Source organism: Podarcis melisellensis (genome assembly GCF_964234715.1).
Source record: "Podarcis melisellensis genome assembly, chromosome: 4".
Classification (NCBI taxonomy): domain Eukaryota; kingdom Metazoa; phylum Chordata; class Lepidosauria; order Squamata; family Lacertidae; genus Podarcis; species Podarcis melisellensis.
Window position 1 is genome coordinate 79,679,288 of NC_138531.1, and position 17,851 is coordinate 79,697,138.

The following is a 17,851-nucleotide window of genomic DNA, read 5'->3' on the forward strand; positions in this document are numbered from 1 at the left end:
GTATCTATACAATGAGAAAATTAACAGTTATTGCTTGTTTCAAACAGCTTCAGAAAACCATGCAGAACACATCCACTAAACCAAGAAGGGCCAGTACAGATCCGTTCAAACTTACTGGCCTCCACTGGGCTTTTTCACAAACAACATGGTTATCAATACAAACCTGTAGTGTGACATGACACACGTTCCCAGCCAAGTTCCCTGCTGTTCTCAGAAAACTCAGAGGTGTAACTATCTTTGTGGGGAAGGGGTGGTCACCAGAGAGAGGAAAGAGGCAATTGCCAAGGAAGCCAGGTTTCTGAATGTATGAACCTCTGATGCAGTAGAAATCATCACAATTACTTAGATCTTTGCAAAACTTACGTGTTTCTTCGGAAATCTTTCATTAACGTTGAATGTTCAGGCATCTTTTTAATATCTTCCCAATCTTTATCTATGAATTGAATATTAATAGCACTCTTTCATCTTTCTCTACATAGGGAATAGGACATCATCACTTGCACATTCAAAACCATAATTCACTCTCCTCTTTATATGCCAAACTTTGCCTTCTGATCACCATTGATGAAGATGAATTTGAGTGGACAAAATATCCTCTCTCAGTCGCCTCAGCAACACTAGATCAGAGTCACCAAAGAGACACCTATTTTTAATATAGACCAAATTTTGCTATGGAAGTAGGCAAAGCGGTGCACAATGAAATTAGCACAGTAGGTCTGAATCCCCAACATGATTCACAAGGGCATCCCAGAGCCTACCTGCCAAGGCCCTTTGCCCCTCCCCTCCCAATTGTTTAATTTTTAAAAAGTGAACTTTCACTTATTTGTTTCTTGGGGAGGGGCAGCTGCCTGCTTTGCGTTTTTGTCAGTTTGGGGTGGGAGTGGGGGCTCTGAGCATCACCAGTTGGTCTTCTGTGAAAAACGTATTTTGTGAGCCCAAAAAATATTTTAAAATATGCCTAGTTCAAAATGTCTGAGGACTTCTGCAGTAAATACAACTATCAGCCCCCAAGATTTTGTTTCTTTTTATCAAGACAATAAGAATTTTCAAGAAATAAAAAGGGGGGGGGGTCAATTTCACAGTGTTCTTTGCAGGCCATGCATAAACCTATGCACATCCACAAAAAGATCAGGCATATTGACATTTTCCAATGGCTACTGTAGCTTCTTTCAAGCCTACTAGCTTTTCAGTAAATATTATGGCACAAAGGGTATGTCAGTTCTATTAAAATGGTACTGGAGATATGTATAGCCTGGAGTACATCAGTAATGAATGTATAGAATATGTACCTGCAGGAAATCCCATTACATTGAATATTCTGTCCAGCTGGTCATGATGATATGGATTACTAGTTTTTATGTCCTCTTGTCGGCAGTGGAATATTGGCTCAGATGTTAGCAGCTCTGCAAATATACACCCTATAGCCCAAATATCTTTACGAAAAAGGAGGAAGGAAAAATCAAATAGACTTTTCTGAAAGGAGAAAGCATAGTCTGAAGACCAGCAGTAGAGGTTACATATGGCCTCTCAAAGCAAGCAACTCTGTTTAAGTTATTTGTACATCTTCTACAGACAATTCCATTTCCCCTTTATTCCTTGAGATTTTGACCCCATGCATTTAAAAATTGAACATTTTGCTGAGGTTAAAGGAATGTAGGCCAAACTAATGTTATGCTAAATGTGCAGCTTCCACAATAGCTGAATATTTAGCTCTACCTCTTGTTACACACTTGTGTTTCTGTCTCATATAACATTCAATTTTTCTCTACTTCCTCTTCTCATTACCATCAGCCAATAACCTGGAGCATGAAAGACACACATAGAACATGAGCAGCTAGATAGGCTGCTGCTGTATTTAGCAAAATCAATGGATTACTAATTTTAACACTGATACTAGAGAAAAATGAGCAAAAGAAGACTATGCAAACTGCATTGTTGTTGTTTTTAACCATAATTTCATATATAGCAAAGCAGGTATCTGCATTGGTGGTAACTACCTAGGAAGACATAAGAAGCTGCCTTGTACTGTGGGTCTATCTTGCTCAGTATTGTCAACAGCCAACTGACAACAGGACCCCAGGATTTCAGTCAGTAGTTTTTCCGGACCTGCACAAAAGTATCATGAACTGGGACTGGGGACATTTGTAATGCTAAGCAGGTGCGCTATCACTGAGCTATAGCCCCTTCCTTACAGTTCTTCAGCTCATGTTGGATGGCCACTGTTAGGGATTGATTAGAAAAGGATTGAAAATAAGACAGTGAAAACTGCAATGCTTTTATTTAAATCTAAGGTCTCTTTGTATTTGGAAATCTGATGTGCCCCTCTGCTTGCTCCATCTCTAAAAAGATATAACAGACTTGGAAAGGGTGTATATCACAGCAATCAAGGAACTGAATCATGGCACCTTCCCCACAAAGAGAGGCTGAAGGTGGTGGGAGTTTAAAGGGGACATACGAAAGATCATCACTGGGGAGGAATTTCTGTCTTTCATAATACTAGCACTTAAGACTCAATGAAACTGATTGTCCTCTACAGTGGTGCCCCGCAAGACGAATGCCTCGCAAGACGAAAAACCCGCAAGACGAAAGGGTTTTTCGGTTTTTGCGACGCTTCGCTAGACGATTTTCCCTATGGGCTTGCATCGCAAGACGAAAGCCCATAGGGAAATCTCGGGGACCTTTTTTTAAATGCTGGCGGTGGGGAGCAAAGCCTTTTCCCCCCCTCCGGACTTCAGAAGAGGTCCAGGAAGGCCGGCGGGGGCGAAAGGCTTTGCTCCCCACCGCCAGCATTTTAAAAGCGGTCCGGGATAGCAGGGAAGCGATTCCCGCTATCCCGGACGGCTTTTGAAGGCAGGCAGGGGGGGCAAAGACTTTTGCCCCCCCCGCCCGCCTTGGGAAGAGGTCCTGGACCTCCCCCCGCCTCCCCCCGAAGCCGGGCGGCGGGGCGGGAAGCCTGGGCGGGGCCGCGAAGCCTGGGCGCGCTGGCAACTCTCCGCAAGGAGCGCTCCCGCTGCTTGCGGAGAGGTCCGCGAAGCCTGTCCTGGACCTCTTCTGAAGGCAGGCGGGGGGCAAAAGTCTTTGTCCCCCCTGCCTGCCTTCCCAGGGGCTTTTAAATCGCCCCGGACAGCGGATCCCTCCAGAATTGTATAGGATATGGAGGGGTGCTGCTATGTGGGGGGAAACCTTGAGAAAAAATTGTGGAGGCACCTTGTGAGAGCATCATGCTGCTTGTGCATGTCTGGATCAAAGCCAAAACATTCATGACACTATTCAATAATGCAAATCAGTCTTTTGAATTAAACGTTGCTGGCATTTCTTATCTAATTAGTGAAACCATCTGTAAATTCAATGTGGTCTTTGCCAGTTAAGTGCCCTGAAGTACTTAAGACTTAAGAGTGATGCACATGTTTGGGCAACCAAACATGATAGAAGACTCAGCCTTAAAAAGTAAGGTTCAGTGAATCACTTTTATTGCACACTAGAATCACAATGCTTTCCTATATTTTCCAAATGCCAAAATACATTGCAGGTGGTTGGGCTAGGTAACCCTTGTGATTCTGTCCAATTCTAAGATTTCAAGAGTAGACATCTTTGTAAACAAGAAGGAAGGAAACCACACCAGGGAAAATTAGAATTTAAAATATGGAAAATCAGGTATACAGTGCATTACTTACCAATAGCTTTGGTATAATGCCTTGCTCCAAGCAGTAATTCTGGAGCTCGATACCAGAATGTTACAACTACTGGATCCAAATCAGCTAAAGGCTTCAAAGGTGAATTAAATAGTCGGGCAAAGCCCATGTCAGCTGTAAAAAGAGGGGGAAGATGCTTTAAATTTTAGCGCACAGACTGCTTACTCAGAAATGAGTGAGCTCAAATGTGACACACACTGCAAACATCCTCAGTCTAACTTTAAAAGTTCCTTTTAAGCTTGTTTCTAAAGCATGGTACAGAAAATGAAGCATTATTAAATCATAGCTAACACACTTTTGATCATGCAGGTTCTGAATCAAGCTGATCATTCCTCAGAAAGTTGGGAAATCTGGTGTCCAGCCCAACGGAAAAACAACACAAGGATTTATATATGGGAAAACAAGGCAGGTGTATACTAGGCTGGAAAGATTTCCTGTTTTTAGAAGCCAGTCCTTTATTAACCTGACAAAAACAGTTCAGCTCTTAGGAATTAAGGCAGCTGGTACATTTCCATCTCTATTATCACAGAAAACTGATATTGAGGCTGTTACCAATTGTAGCTGAATTGCATTTAAGCTTAGATGGGAAGAATTCCCAATTCCTGCTATATACTATTGCCTCAATACTTTTCACCTATTAGGAATGAAACCTGGATTGTTTGCACCCATACTCAAATAGCAGAGAAGTATTTAACTTCTGTAAGAAAAACTATTTCATACAGTTTGAGTGTAGGCGCGAACATACAGCTCGTTATTTTACAAATTCCAACAGACCTGAGGATCCAAGGTTGCAGTTGTAGACCATACAAAGAACTGAGCCAGCTTTAAGACTGTGAAGTCTGTGTGTTTTTAAGGAGCAAGGTTCCAGATCTCATTTTCACCAGAGATAAATTCATCTCCCTTTGTCCTATTAACAAGCGTGTGTGCCTATTCACAGCCCTATTTAAAACCGTATTATGCTTCATTTTAGGCATTGAAAACAATTTAACTTTTTCTGTCTTAGAAGGCAAGAAACATTTAGCTGCTGGAGGAAAAAACGCAATAGCTCCAGAAGAGAGGGGTGAGTGGGAAGTACAGTGTTTATATTCAAATACGTGTGTTGTGTGTGTGTTTTAATGCTTAAACAGTGGAAGTCCAAACATAATTTTGTTGTTGCTTCTGTTGTCAAAATAAGACAATGCGTCTTCAGCTTTATTATACTTTTATGAGTCAATCTTGCCATTACTGGCACTGGATAGGTCAAGTGAACTGGAGAGGTCTATTTCACATCCATCCATGCAGTGTAGCCATTTTGGGGAGCAATCAATTAGTTAGAAATGTTGTACACAGCTGTTGCATGCAAAAGTAGCAGGTAGTCCATTTCCAATAAGGGAAAAGCTATCCGCATCACAAGAGGCACCACTTCAATTAACGCCAAATATGTTGGGAGGCTGACCTACATTATAGCCATGGTTTGCTTACAAAAGGACCTCAGTCTGCCAGTGTTAGTACTCTTGTATGTTCACAAACCTTTTAAAGAGTCATGTGCTCAACACTGGTCTAATTCTATTCCTTTTGAACTTCATATATAGGGCCACCAATGAGAAAAACCCCCTGCTTTTGGCAGTTGATCAATAGTCTCGAACAATCAAAAGAATGTATGGAATTCTGTGTCAATTACAAAACAATTCATCTCAGATCACAGCAGCCAATTTCTAGGGGCTGAGGTCCCTTTGCCTCCCCTAAAATATTTGAGGGAGCTGCCCCTCAAAGTTGATGGGCATTGTCATTCAAATAGTGTGTGCGCGTCATGTCATGTGATTATGTGGGGATGGGCTTCCCTGCCCCTCCCCATTATTTTGTTCAAGTTGGCACCCCGTCTCAGATAATTAGTCAGAGGACAGGAAAATATACACCTTTAAAATCTGCTGGTACAAACACTTACGTCCTTAGGATACCAACATACTTCCGCCACGTGCTGGATCATACCATTATGCAAATTTTACTGCTACGTTAGAGTTTCATTTAATTATTTTTTAAAGAGCATTTTTATAGAATATGGAATCTGTGTCACAAGAAGCTCCCCCTACAAAAATTTGTCCAATGTTATCTTATCCATTAAAAATGCTGTTTTAATTTCCTTCAAGCAATGCTTATACGCTTTTAAAATTTGTCTCCCATCCCTGAATAATCTATCTACCCTCTCAATAGCACTTTATACAACTGTTACTAATGTTCATTTTATTATTGATATTTATATAATTCAGTACTATTGTAAAGTAACATTTTTAGAGGCAAAGTAGTCCTTCACTTTTCTCCATCCAACATTAACAAATTTTACCTCTTTTCATTTTATGGGGTTTTATGTGTGATCCAGAAAGTATTAACCTGGTTAGCTGTACCTTTAGAACATTCTATCTTAAATGCTACACTGGGACTTATCAAAGATATAAACATACCAATTTTTACTCTTCCTCGCTCAGGACCTTCACCCATAACTAAAATATTAGCAGGTTTCTGTGGAAAAAAAAAATACAATACATATACCAAGATAAACCTAAACATTTGTGCCTAAAATTAGCAGTTTTATTTTTCCAATTTTAAACCAAAATGCAGTGGAATGTCATTAATAGTGCCTGTGGATTATTAGTTTGCTATAAGGTCATATGGTTGACCAAATCAATTTTCTTCCCAGTCTTACATTTTCTTCCTCTTAGAAGAGCTTCCTTTCAATAACTTTCCACACCATGCTCTTCTTTCAGATGAGCAGTGTCATTACAGAATTCACCTGGGAAAAATGTTGGCTCACTTATTTCCAGTATTAGCCAATTACAAAAAGCAATCAATGAAATATTTTGCATATCTTCCTAGATGTTACTATATGAACATTTAGATTCTACACAAAACTTTTACATTTTGCTCTTAGTGTATCAATTATGTGAACACCTATCTGTGGTTTTAAGCAAACATAAAATGCTTAAAAGTACTTCAAGGAAGCTTTGATAGATGAATGAAAACATCTTTGATAGGAACAGATGTAATCTAGTACAATTACAGACACATAAATGTGTAAAGAACAAATTCGAAAAAGGGTTTAAACTCTGGACAGGTTTAAAGATGGTGACAAGGCAGTAAGTTACACTAAGGTGTGTGCTCTTAGCCAGGAAAAATATATAAACTACTTGTGGCACTATCAGGCCATTAGTCTCTTGTAGGGACTGGTACGAGATATTTATGAACAAACAGAGCAGAATATGCAGAATTCTCTTTGATCTAAATGGAAAGAGATATTATATGCTAACACACTGCGTTTTTGGCAAAGGCAGTATCCAAAAAAGCGTCATCTCCGGCTTTATTTATGGCTGGATGCTAGTGTGATGCCATTATTGAATATATTAAGGGGGCTGATTTGGGGATTCTGGAAGACTGTCATGTCTCACATAATTTCAGTATCCATTTTACCAACTCTGAGCCTTAAGAATGTAGGATTTCCTAACTGCCACGTGGTCTAGGTAATTATTTCAGGAAGGTCAGCCTGTGCTGCAGCTCTCAACGCCACCTCTCTCCTCTGCATTGCTGCTAATGACACTTAGCATGGCTGAGGGAATGTGCTACGCAGAGAAGCAACTGCAGGCTAGATTAATCTTATTTTTCTCCCCTTTTGAGTATCACTAAATCCATGGGATCATATAGAAGTGAATTTCTCAGAATTATGGATCTGTACATATTCCAGGTTTTCAAATATTAGGGAAGAAGGGTCAAGAGCAAGTTTGCATCAAAATCTTAGCTTTTACATTATGGCAAAGCTGTATGCTTAATTCCTTGTAACAATCTAACCACCTTTTACTAAAAATATGGAATAATTACTTGGGTGGAACACAGCTTGCTTCCTTTAGAGTGCATTTACACTAGCTTACAAAGAATCTGGTCCAGAATCACTTGCTGTTCAGTAACAGTAATCTGCCAGTATCATCAACCTACCATGATATAAAATACAATTACAGTGGGAGCTATTCTACTGCTATATTAATCAATCAGTTACTTCATATGTAAACAAAGAAACCAAGTACAGTCATACCTCGGGTTAAAGTTGCTTTGGGTTGAGCGTTTTCGGGTTGCGCTCTGTGGCGACCCGGAAGTAACGGAACGTGTTACTTCTGGGTTTCACTGCTCGCGCATGCACAGACGCTCAAAATGACGTCACGCGCATGCACAGAAGCAGTGAATCAAGACCAGTGCACGTGCAGACGCGGATTGCGTTGTCATCAGGATGCAAACGGGCTCCGGAACAGATCCCGTTTGCATCCAAGAGGTACCACTGTAATAAAAATACAGCATTTCTATATACTTCTGGCCTGGAACCTCTAGTCAAGGATCCTCAAACACCCAGGACCTCTACCCACACTAAGCTGTTTCCAGCTTCAAGCATTCAACAAGCTCTGGCTAGTAACAATTCAACCTGTCACACTGTGGCAACTTCTAGAAAAATTAAGCCTACCCAGAGGCTTAGAAAGTTGGTGTCATTTTAATCTGTTTTAGTATTTTTGGGATGTTTTAAAGTAGGGTTGTGATTTTTCCTAGATCTTGCTGTTGTTTCTTTTGTAAAACGTTTTGAATGTGTGTGGGGGGTTACAGTCAAGAGGTATCTAAATTTTATGAAATAAACACACACACACACACACACACAACTTCAAAAAGGAAAAAGCAGTGTGAACCCAAAATGGCAGTATCAGCAAAGTACTGTCTCAGAATAGAATAGTATTTTCTTCTCAATGTAGAAACCAATAGCAGTTCATCTTTCTACTCTCTTGCTTGAAGTGTGGCACTTGCAGTCTACTCCTGTTCACTGTTCTAGCAAGCCAGACATGCCTTCTATGTGGATAATCCATTTCATTCTTCCGCTGCCCCAGTTCTCCAGTTCTCTGCCTTCCCCACCTGTCAGCACTTTGCATTCTGTGACACTGAACGTAGTTTGCTTTCACTAGGCGGTTTGGTGGGAATTGCTCCCCTAAGCCCCCCCCCATATTTTGTTTTTATGCTGTAAACCTTGGAGTATATCAAGAGGCCCCCCCCGCGCCCCGTTGTTCTGCTTTGGCTAAACAGCATGTGAGTTTGCTACTGGCATTAATACACAATGACAACAGGTGTGGGATCACTTATCCCAACTTTACAAATTTGGAAAATTAGGGTGAGAAAAAATATGACACCATAGTTTAAATTAATCCAGCACTTTAAGCAACATAAGAACTTAGTTCACAGAAAGGAGGAGGAAGACCAACATGGCACACAGAAAGAGTAGCTATGAGGGAAATAAGCTTAATGATGGAGCAGCATGGAATAGGAACACCATAAAATAGTAAAGAGAAACTGGTGAGAACCAAGATAAAAGCTTAACTATAAAGAATGAAGATGTTAAAAGTCATTAAGTAAAATATATATGCTACAGATAGCACCAGGCTTTCCACCAACATACAGTGTTATCAAGTAATTAGAAAATACAAGTAAGTAGAATTTCTGAAGCACAATAATTGGTTTTTTCAGTTGAACATCTTAAAATATGCCTACGGAAAAAATAAAATAAAAAGGTACATGGTACAGAAATGCTGCACCTATACAAATACACTATGTTTTGTTTTGTAACCAGCTGCTTTAGCTTGGTGAGAGTCTAACTTCTTATACTTTGAAAGCAATCACAGAGGTTGAGTTGCCAGTTTACTTACACAACTTGAAGCAACAAGGAATATTAAAATCAGCATATAGTGCAACATGAAAGGCTGTCACTTTGATATGGGATTACAGATCACAGGAAATAGGTCACATTTCTAAGGACTAAAAAATGCTATGGAAAAACAATTCCCCCCAAGTTAAACCAATGCTTCATTTTTAATAAGTATAAATAAACCAAAGGACTAACCTTTGGTTAGTTATATGAAAAACATGGGGCTAAGCCTTGAGCCAAAAACAGCTTGGATATATCTGATCTGTTAAATGAATTTTTGTAGACATACATTTGAGGAAAATTAATTTTTTACTCTGAGTTTAACTAGAGCTTCTGTATTTACTACAAAACCCCAAATAGTCTAAATCTAATACGATTAAAGTATAATTTAATTTTCTAGTACTTGAAAAAGTCTGAATAGCTTAGACAAATACTGTCTGACTTTCCTAGTTAAAAAATTAAGATGTGATTTCTTGTATCAAAGCCTGAGTCCCTCAATGAGCTTTGATTTGTCTGTGATACTAATGGTCCTGGACCATTAAAATAAAAACAAATTTCTAATATTATGAGCACACCCTGGATTGTTTCAGTCAAAGACCAATTATGCACTGCCCATCACACTTTAGTGCAGTTACTTTCTTGTTTGATCACAACATATTTGCCATTCGATCCAAGCCAAACGATTGTTTGTCTTGCCCTTCAAAGCAGGATTGTTTCCAGCTCTGCAGGCTTACAGTTGTCCAGAAAAAGTAAAACCTGCCTAAGTTTTTTATTGAACTGGGTGGAATTCAACTTTACTGTCTTTCAATGCAAACTGTATTAAATCCCACCCAAAGTGAGTATACAACCAAGGCATCCAGATCCTAATGATTTCGACAGAACACAGCTAATTAGAACGCTACTTAGGTGGCATGGCTGCTGAATCAGTTGAAACAACATATTCCCAGGAATGAAAACCTGTGGTATTTACATATGCTGTGGACCATCATTTCCTGTCAAGTAAATTAAGGAGTCATATTCGTGGCACATCCAATTATTTTACAGATTAGTTCCACCTACTCTGTTCAGGGCTTTTGCCATTTTAATCTTCACGCTTAATACTTTCATTCCTTGTAGTGGAAACTTGGTGTGATTCAAACTATACACTGCAGATTTACTTCTGCTCATACTTCAGAGGTCAGGAACTTGTTAGTAGTAGTCTAACCTTTCTTGTTTGGCTGTATATCACTAGAATATGGTTGGACTGTTAAACTTCTGGGTGACACTCTACCAAATTTTGCTCAGAGTGGACCTAACATCAGGTTCATTAATTTAAATGAGTATGCGTAGAGTAATGGTTAGTTGAATACTACCCTCAATCTTCAGAATATTTTACTGGAGATGTGGAAGTTGAAGAAGCAAAGTTAGTTTGTACCTACATACCAACTATCTATGAACTTCTGATATAGTACAATATATATTGCAGTGCCTCTCTGCCTTTCCTACCCTGCTGGGAAGCACAGTTTCCACGTCATTTTTGATTGGCAGTCACAAAGCTCTCTGAATGAAGAAGCAGTCTCTGGCAGATTGTACACACAAAGACAGCCTGATTTCTAAGAACTGCCTAATGAATTGTAGCCACAAATCTTATAGCTTGTGGAGAACATTATGTCTTGGAAAATCTAGTTCCAATACTTGGTGACTGCATAGGTTAACACAGACAGAAAGGACACCAGCAGAAATGACTATAGCTTGACGGGTTCAACTACAATCTTAGGGTGGGTTCTGAAATCCAAGATTTGCTACAAATGTGCAAAAATGTCACTGACTGCTAAGAGTCGTAAGTAAGTTTTTGCACCAATTTAAGCCTTGTTTATATGGGACGCGGGTCGCGCTGTGGGTTACCACAGAGGACTTGCCAATCAGAAGGTCGGCTGTTTGAATCCCCGCGACGGGGTGAGCTCCCGTTGCTCGGTCCCTGCTCCTGCCAACCTAGCAGTTCGAAAGCACGTCAAAGTGCAAGTAGATAAATGGGTACCACTCTGGCGGGAAGGTAAACGGCGTTTCTGTGCGCTGCTCTAGTTCGCCAGAAGCGGCTTAGTCATGCTAGCCACATGACCCAGAAGTTGTACACCAGCTCCCTCGGCCAATAAAGTGAGATGAGCACCGCAACCCTAGAGTCGGTCACGACTGGACCTAATGGTCAGGGGTCCCTTTACCTTTACCTAAGCCTTGTTTACTATTCAAAGTTTAGAGACTGCCAATCCATGCTTGGTGTGTTACTGTGCTCTATTCTAATTTTATAGTCTCATCTGATGATTATTTTGCAATAGGCAATGCAGCCCATTTCTTGTATCTAATTTCATCACGTGGATGACATTGGTCATACAAAATGGCCAGGTATATATAAAATGAGCAAGAAGTTCCAAGGTCCAAATGCTGTTTTATGGATTTGGGACTCAGCAGCAGTTCTCCAAATCCCTTATTTCAATAACTTTTTCTTGCTCCTATGGTTGCTTTGCAGCTCTTCTAAACTTCAAATGAGCAGAGGCCACCAGTACATTTCATAACAGCCCAATAGAGGTAGCTGCTGGTCTAGACCATACTAAAAAAACTGACCTACTAGGCTCTAATAAATTTACCCATCTCTTGAGACATCCACTTCTGTTTTCCGCATACTGGCAAATATTTACAATGGGAAACTTTGGTTTCTGATTAATAATTCCATGCATGATATTAACTTCTATAGAAACAATTATTCACTTTTGGTACTGTTTGAGCATTGGCTGTGCACATACAAATAAATGCAGCCTTGAATTTGAAACAAATAAGAAATCCTTCCTCACAAGCTGATAGGGTGTTGAACACAGAGAGGTTAATCCAGTCAACAGTAGGCTCAGGAATAAGGCTCAGGAATGAAACAAGCTCTTATGTTCTCCAGGGATTCACACATAGGCACCATGGCCACAATGGGCTGGAGCAAACATACACCATCCAACTGTTTACTCCAACACCCAAGTTTGCTAGAATATTTTAGTCCACCAAGGATTAATATTATGTAGGGATAACACTGTAACCTGTTTATACTGGCACTGCCTGAAACATGTATTAGGCAAAGGAATGAAATAATGCGGTAACAATGAAGTACCTTTCTATCCAATGAAAGGGCCTGGCGTCCAGAAAAACAAAGATCCCCCCCACCCCAAAATATGATCTTATTAGGTTTCCGCAAGGTACTTTGATGCTCATTAGCTTAGGAAAATATACAAATTTGTGGGGTAGGGTCTTCTGTGGCAATTAGGCAAAACAGTACCACCATGTTCAGAGGCACTCAATTTCAGACTGCCAGATGCTAAGGGCAAACATCATAGATGGCTATCTCTACCATTCTGATTGTGAATCTTTAAGAGCTATCTGGCTAGCAATTACCATATATAGAAACAGTGATAAACTGTATCAGGAATGGGAAGCTGTGGTCCTCCAGGTGTTCTGAACTACAACACCTATCATCCTTTATCTTTGACCATGTTGGCTAGGGATGATAAGAGTTTGAGTTTAATAACATCTGGAGGGTCACAGGTGCTCCATGCCTGAACTAGACAGCTCTCTAGTCTGACCCACTAAGGCAATTCTTAAAAAGCTTGCACAGAAAATTAGACTTGTTAAATATTTCCCCCCAAAAAATTGAGAGTTGCAAATATGCAGTCATCCTTAATTTTGCTCTTAATGTGCTCTGTTTGCTAAAGAGGCAATGTAAAAGCACCTATGGGAAGAGGCCATTTTCTTTTCCAGGTAACAGAAATACACATTATTCATTAGACATTTATAGTGCCAAATTACAAATTAAAACAAATCATTAGTGCCTCGGTACCTGATATCCTCTATGAAACACCACCACTACATATAAGCCTTATACCCATTTCTAATCCCCACTGTAGATCTACTTACCAAATCCCTGTGTAACACCCAGTTAGCATGTAGGTAATGAATACCATCTAGGATTTGATATAATAGAGATTTCACCATTCCCCGAGGTAACTGAACTGGCTTCTTGTTTGCTTTAGAAGCTCTGTGAAACTTTATTATGTGCTGAAAAATAGAAAACAAGCATAGTTAATAATGACTGGTACAAATATTTTGATGCTATGCTTCAGCAAATAAAATCCTCCTGGGTTCATTAACCAGTATGGCATTTCTTGGGATTTGAACAAAATCATGTATAATTCTCCACAGAATTAACCATCCCCCGTTTAGTTGAGCAATGTGTTCATGTTTAGTGCTTTAGCTTCCTATTACTATTATCTTCTCATCTTAATTTTATCTATCTTGTATACCACATTGTGTTAGTATTATACTCTCTTCACACTCACAAACCCCTTTTGCCATCTTTTGATTATTTAATAGGGTGTTTATTATTTTTAATAAGATTTGAATGCTTTTTCATAATGCAATAAGAAAAGAAACTAAACAAAAACAAAAATAGAGAGACCATATTTTGAAGACTTCATTCTAAAATTGTATTTCTCTATTCACACTATAAAGATGTGGTAAAGGTCAAATATATACCTGAAACATGATTTGTTCAGGAGCTTCACAAGCAAACCTGCACACATTTATAATGCTATGAATCTATGCATTTCCACCTCATCAACTGTACAGCCATTTTTTACTCATAAACAAAATCTTCCAGCAAAATTTAAGTCTAAAAGAAAAACACCTTTAAACAATTTTTTAGTCCATCTCTTTATAATTTCATCCATCTTGACAATCTGACCCAAGCTTACTGATAGCAATAACAATAATAAAGTTTTTAAAGTTCATTCATCAGGGATCAGAGTTCCTTTAACTTCTTTGGATACTGCATGCATATTGTTTAAGAGTCCAACATTTCTCATCTGATCCTTGAAACTAAGTCTCAAGTTAAAATCTAAGAATTATATTTTATAAGACCGACTACTGTAAAAATAGAGAAATAGAAGACTTTATAAAGAACCACTATGAAAGCTATTAGCATTTTCCTCGGGGCCTCTGTGAGGAAGAGCACACACCAAGTATGCGGGAGATAAAAAATAAGTGTTCTTCTCATGTTTGCATCCATACATTATGCTGGAATTGCCACGTACCATGCAAATATGAACAGACAGGTGTCTAAATTGTGGGATATACAACCAACATGCTTAAATCTAATTAATGCATGAAGGCCTGCCAGGCTTAGCTAGGTCAAACTCCCTCAACCTTGGAAGAAAGGGCTACTAAACTCTGTTGTCTTTTTCCTTTCCACCATGTGAACCCAACCATTAAGGATGTTTAAGCTGGATGCTCCAAGCTTAGACTGTGTAGCCTTAGCAAGCCATCTTTGTGTATCAATAAAAATAATTTAGAAACCCATACTATTTTGGAAACTAAGCTGTGCTGCCTGTTTTTTATTGCTGCTGCATGGAAAAGAACATGAATCTGACCTTTAAGGAGTTTGTAAGTAAACTGTTTTTAACTTACTAAATGTGTGGTTTATTTCTATGCTAAGGGAAGTGGAGAACTTTGGAAGAAACTTAAAAGGGGTTATTTTAAAGGTCTAACAGCCTATATTTCCACAGTTTACTTTGCTGCATGTTTTGTGATTTTAAACATCTGCTGGCGCTCTCTCACCAAAGATTACCATATTTTTCCATGTATAAGACGCCCCCATGTTTAAGACCAGGGGTCAGCAAACCTTTTCAGCAGAGGGCTGGCCCACTGTCCCTCGGAGTTTGTTGGGGTTGGACTATATTTTGGAGGGGGAAAATGAATGAATTCCTATGCCCCACAAATAACCCAGAGATGCATTTTAAATAAAAGGACATATTCTACCCATGTAAAAACACCAGGCAGGCTGCACAAATAAAGCAGAGATACATTTGTACACGGAAAAATCCAGGGAATTCTCATTTTATTCTTTAACAAATCTCTACTAAAAAACCAACATAAATGAGGCTCCACAAAATAAGGTCCAGCAACTGGGTCAATTAAGCCCTTTGAAGGATGGTATTAGAGCTGCTTAGGACTTGCTTAAGAACCACTTTCAGGGACTAGAAGGCAGAATATTAGGCCAACCACATACATTCCCTTCTCCAAATCATCCCTCTGGCCAAACTAGTTGCTGACCCAGGCTCAAAGAACAACATCATGTAATTTTTGTGCTCATAAATACTTGGTACCAACTTCTTTTCTTTTAGGCACAAGCAAAAACTTCACCAGGCATTGAAAAGTATTTCTTGGGTCCTATTATTTTTTAAAAAGCAACAACAATGCCAATGGTTAATTGCGCTGTTATATGCTGATTGTTTTGTTTGCATTTATTGATGTTTATTTAGAACATTTTAAGGCAGTGTGATTCTTCATGTTCATAGTCCGTGACATTTAACTGATGCAGAATGCTTAAATATACAGTGGAAAAGAGGAGAGCTTCCCACACAGAAAACTGCCATGTTTGAAGCAATGTGTGAAGTTGCCCCAAATCAAGGACAAATGTGTATTTCAAAGAATGAAAATGAAAGGAACACTGCGCACTATGGAGCGGTTTACACATCACTTGGGTCTTTTTCTTTCCTTGTAGCATGCTTCAGAGATGAGCAATCTGCTGCAGAACCAATTTATTGGTTTCCAAACAATAGTAACCATAGCCCATTACCTGCTAACAAACAGACTTCCTTACCCAAAGGTCATGTTCCGCATAGTCAAAGAGAAGCCACACTTTTCTATCAGCATGAGACAGAAACACTTTTTGCAGAGAAATTACATTTGGATGTTTCAGCTCCCGAAGCAGCTGTAAAACAAATGCTATCCATTAGGAAGGTGTTCACACCCAAGCCAGAAAATAGAATCAACAATTCTTTTTATAATTTTAAGTTCTTTAAATAAGCTGGTTTTTCAGAATTAATCTTTGATGCTCTTAATCCACAACAAAGAATGAATGAACAAAAGGGGGGGGGGAAAGAATATGGGCTTCATTTTAATTAAGGAGGTATAAAGAGTTTATGTCTATAAAGACAAAACCAGACTACAACTAGGTCAAATGTACCTCCCTCAGGATGCAATGATGCTACCGAAATTATGCTTATATGAATCATGGCATTATGCACTAATCAACTGCATTTTCCATATAGCATCACACAAAGCTCTGGTATAACAAATCAGACAATTGTACACACTCACTGGCAGAAACTCTCCAGGGTTTCAGACAGGGGTCTTTCCCAATCCTACCTGGAGATGCAGCGAATTGAATTGTATTTTAATATAAAGCTTTTAGATGCAATATATACTGTATATTCCATATATGAAAATGTGTTGCATGTGGCCATAACTGAAATTCTATTCACTAATGAAAAAGGCTTAATTTACTGTTAAAATTACTTACTGCTATTTCTCTGCATGCAGACATAGAAATTCCAGTACCTTCTATTTGCTTTAGAGCGTAATCTTTATCATCTTTCCTGTGAAAGAGAGAACAATCTTCAAAAAGTGCACTGTAAACTCAAAAGTAGCCTTACGAGCACTATTTAGAATCAAACACACAATTAAGTGTTTGGACTGGGAACAGAAACCAAGCAAGTATAAGAAAAAATATTTAGAGTTGAATTTTAAACTGAATACATGAGAGTCCAATCCGACCACAAAACTTCCCACCCCAGAAAGAAATATTTGTCCTGAAAACACTTATGCTGAATCATTCATAATTTTCTAACAAAAAAAAAGCAAAAAGAAAAGCACTGCATAGACATGACTTTTGTGGTCGTCTCTGCTTTTATTAGCAATGCAGTCTCTCATTTTCTAAGTGCTTGACTTCATAGTTCTCTGGAGTAGCATTTAAATTGGGTTTCATAACAGAACACTTACCACACAGGTCATTCCAGGAATTCAGCTTTTGCAGTGTTAAGATATTTAACAGCTTTCACAAAGTCAAAGTTTGATAAGGGAACTAACCCAGGTAAGAATGGGATAAATTTGTCTAACTGGGGTCCAGGGAACAGACACTGCTGCATTGCTGAGACAGGGTGGGTGTGGAATCAAATGATGAATTTATTCCCAGTCACTCAGATATAAACACATATTTTTAATTGCCTCAGAAGAAAACAAACTGGTTCTGCAAAATTTAGTTGCATCTTTGCTCACATTTTATGGCATATGCTTAAACTTCACCCCAATATGGCCTAGATCCAGAAATCTAATGAGTGCGACTCACAAGTCACTTTGTTGGGGACAGGAAGTTATTTGCTCATTTTCTCTTCTTCTTTTAGCCCCCAAAGGCTGGGGGACCCTTTAGGACAGTGTGGAAGGTGACACGGGGTGCTACAGGGAAAATCAGAAACACTATCTCCAGAAACAGCCCCCACTGGATCAGAAATACCTGCACAAACAGAAGGACACCTTACACTTGCAGAAAAGCAAGTCTGGATCTGACCCAATGTCTTTACACAGTGCATTTCAGCAGGTTTCCAAGGAAGCT

At 39.2% G+C, this 17,851-nt stretch overlaps 1 protein-coding gene across 4 annotated transcripts in view; it reads right to left on the reverse strand.

The window, feature by feature from the left end:
- The window catches only part of CDK8 (cyclin dependent kinase 8), a 39,969-nt gene that overhangs the window by 9,382 nt on the left and 12,736 nt on the right, over window positions 1-17,851 (reverse strand). For 3 of the 4 annotated variants that reach the window (XM_081909390.1, XM_081909389.1, XM_081909391.1), the window contains exons 2-8: window positions 16,763-16,838; window positions 16,061-16,171; window positions 13,318-13,458; window positions 6,131-6,188; window positions 3,675-3,806; window positions 1,290-1,433; window positions 364-433 (exon numbers count right to left, since the gene is read on the reverse strand). In XM_081909390.1, the coding sequence (XP_081765516.1) occupies window positions 364-433; window positions 1,290-1,433; window positions 3,675-3,806; window positions 6,131-6,188; window positions 13,318-13,458; window positions 16,061-16,171; window positions 16,763-16,838 (732 nt within the window). Of the gene's footprint in view, window positions 1-363; window positions 434-1,289; window positions 1,434-3,674; window positions 3,807-6,130; window positions 6,189-13,317; window positions 13,459-16,060; window positions 16,172-16,762; window positions 16,839-17,851 lie in introns of those variants that run through there. The other variant, XM_081909392.1, reaches the window with a different exon arrangement.